Source organism: Cryptomeria japonica, chromosome 3, assembly GCF_030272615.1.
Source record: "Cryptomeria japonica chromosome 3, Sugi_1.0, whole genome shotgun sequence".
In the NCBI taxonomy this organism is placed as follows: Eukaryota; Viridiplantae; Streptophyta; class Pinopsida; order Cupressales; family Cupressaceae; genus Cryptomeria; species Cryptomeria japonica.
The window spans coordinates 377,017,747-377,020,514 of record NC_081407.1 but is presented as its reverse complement, the minus strand read 5'-3'; the positions used below and the strand labels follow the sequence as shown (position 1 = coordinate 377,020,514).

General features: G+C 34.2%; 1 protein-coding gene across 1 annotated transcript; it reads left to right on the top strand.

Moving 5' to 3' along the window:
* Nucleotides 1-2,009: 2,009 nt before the first annotated feature.
* LOC131080053 (F-box protein GID2-like) lies at nt 2,010-2,429 on the top strand. Its single transcript, XM_058018148.2, has one exon. The coding sequence runs from the start codon at nt 2,010-2,012 to the stop codon at nt 2,427-2,429; it is 420 nt and encodes a 139-aa protein (XP_057874131.2).
* The last annotated feature ends 339 nt before the right edge of the window (nt 2,430-2,768 follow it).

The following is a 2,768-nucleotide window of genomic DNA, read 5'->3' as shown; positions in this document are numbered from 1 at the left end:
CGCGCTGATTCTTGTTTCCCGTGGACCTACAAAAGTGATTAGTTTCAAAAACTGATTTGATATTTGGGGTCAGGCCCCACGGTGGGCACCAGAAATGTATGCGGGAAAAGTGGGCTGATAAAACTTAATATGTGAACATATTATAAATACTAGTCCACACACACACACACAGGACTTCTTGGTGCAAGCTATGGAGTAACGTAGTATTACTCAGCTTCCCAAGGTGGGTCCCGTGGTTCTCTATCTTACAATGTCCCTCAAACCAATGTTTTTGCTCTCAGATCACTGAGCAAAATGGTTTAGGGATGGCAAATGCAAGAACGAGGGATGCTTTGATAGATTTTAGTATGAGATGCGTTATAAGCTATGTATGATTTTAAAATGCAATAAACTAGATGATAAGATGACAAGGTTAGTATGAGTACTATCCTAACATGATATATTTAGTCTATGATTGAGCTAAAATGATAAAGAAAGTATTCTAAACAAAACTAATTCCTGATTTCAAAGAGGCTAAAATGATGAGCATAAAAATGATATGAAAGCTTGAATGTATTTGAGCATAAGTGTGATGCTACAAATTTGGATGATGATTCTTGAAAATGGAGGAATGAGAGCTCTATTTATAGCAAAAATAGGGCAATGGATGGTCAAGATTGAATGGTTTAATCAAGGGTTGAGTTTGAAAATTGGGGATCCATGTTTGTAATTGGCACCAATGAAATGGTGACAAGTGTCATACTGGATTAAGAGTTAATCCAAGGATAAACCTTTGCGCAAATGATTAAGAGATAATCATGGTCAAAGCATTAAAGGCCTGATGAGACCCTTGGGTTGGATGAAGGTTGAGTTAAAACAAATGATTTAACCATGTAAGAGGGTTTGAGTTAACCATTAATGGTTATTGGAGACTTTGGGGGATTAAGTGGTTGAAGACTTGAAACCTTTAATGGTTATCAAAGACTTTGAGGATTTAGGTGGTTGAAGACTTGAAGCCTTTAATGGTTATCAAAGACTTTGAGGTTTTGAGAAGTGACTTCCCTTTGCTTACGGATGTGACAAAGTTTAGAGGGGGGGTTAGGTTAATTAGAAGCAATTAGAAGATTCTAGAAGGGATTAGAAAGGAGTTTAGGATTTTGCAAGTGGATGGAGGGATAATAGGATTTAATTGAAATAAAGTAATTTAATTCAATTTGGTTGCAATTTGGAGAAATTAAATAAATTAGATTTATTTAATTTAGGATAACTATTTAATTAAATTTGAATTTAATTAAAAGTGGATAGGGGGGATTTAATTGAATAAAATGATTTATTCATTAAATGGGTATAGTGAATTTAATTTAAATAAATTGAGTAATTTACTTAATTAAATAGAGGAATGTGGATAATTTAATTAAATTGGATTTAATTAAATAGAAAAATGAACATAAAATATTCCTTTAGGAATGTGGTCATTTTTATACGTCTACAGTATGCTCATGACATTAATCCCAAGATTTCATACTTTTTTGTTCTCACTGATTTTTGTGATGTGTAGGATTGATCATATGATCTAGATCTAACTTGAAACCAATCTTTTCAAATTTCATTTATTGATTCCCACAATTTTTCTAGAGAAATTAAATTTACTACACACTTGTACGACAATTCAATATGTCTTGGTATTTAGAGACATCCATTTGAACACTAAATTCATGGATTACTTAAAAACATTTCAATTTAGAGCTTTTGAAAAAATCATACTTTATATTTAGTTCACTTCTATGTTTTCCTACTTGTTTTTTTATGTTTGTCGTGAGTGTAAAATTAATCTAATAAAGACTTTAAAGACTTTAAAACACTATTATATTATAAGCTTGTCCCAAAGAAATTGGCATAATTGATATGTTTATCTAATGATGGAGTCTATCTCGTTAGTTTGTTTTGACAGTTTACAATTCACTGTAATATCTAGCTCTATATAAGTAGAAGAACGTACCCATTTTATTACAAGTATTCAATTTCAAAGAATGCGCAGGTTGGGGAAATCCATGGAGTTCAAAGTACAAAAAGTTGCAGGACGTGAAGTTACAGCTGGTAACTCTAATTCTCATGCAAGCCATGCAATATCTGGCAACAACGTGGATATTCTGGAAGAAATCTTGAAGCACCTTGATGCTAAGTCAGTGGGCATCATCTCCTATGTTAGCAAAGGGTGTCAGCAAGCTGCAGAAAGTGAATATGTGTGGAAAATCATATGTACCCACATTTGTCCTTCATCTGTTTTTGAAACAGAGAGGCTCCAGTCACTGGTAGCAACCATGGGTGGATTCAAACGCCTCTACATGAATTTCTTGCATCCTCTCCACTCATATTCCCATCATAAGCACTGTTCTTCGTTGAATGAAGATGTCATCAGGCTTTCTCTCTCACTGTTTTCAGTTGACTAATATGAAAGAAGGCTTGAATATTTGAGGACCAGAATGCCTCCAATTTTAAGATCCATTCAGGCATCACTGCAATAGTTCAGCCCCCAGATTCCTGCACAGATATGGTGGAAAAATCAATGAAAGAGAATCAAAAGGGCATGTTTTATATGAGGCCTGCAGTAAATAATAATGGAGGTTATTTTTGACATCTGGTCTGTAGATGGATTGGCTTTGCCCTAATTGAGTTGCCAATGAGAAGTTAGCTATTTAAGATTTGAGTCCTATTTGTCCTGCTCCAAACAGTTTAGGTTTACTGATGCAAAGGAAAATTACAGAAACAGTCTTTGGAGATCAGTTAAG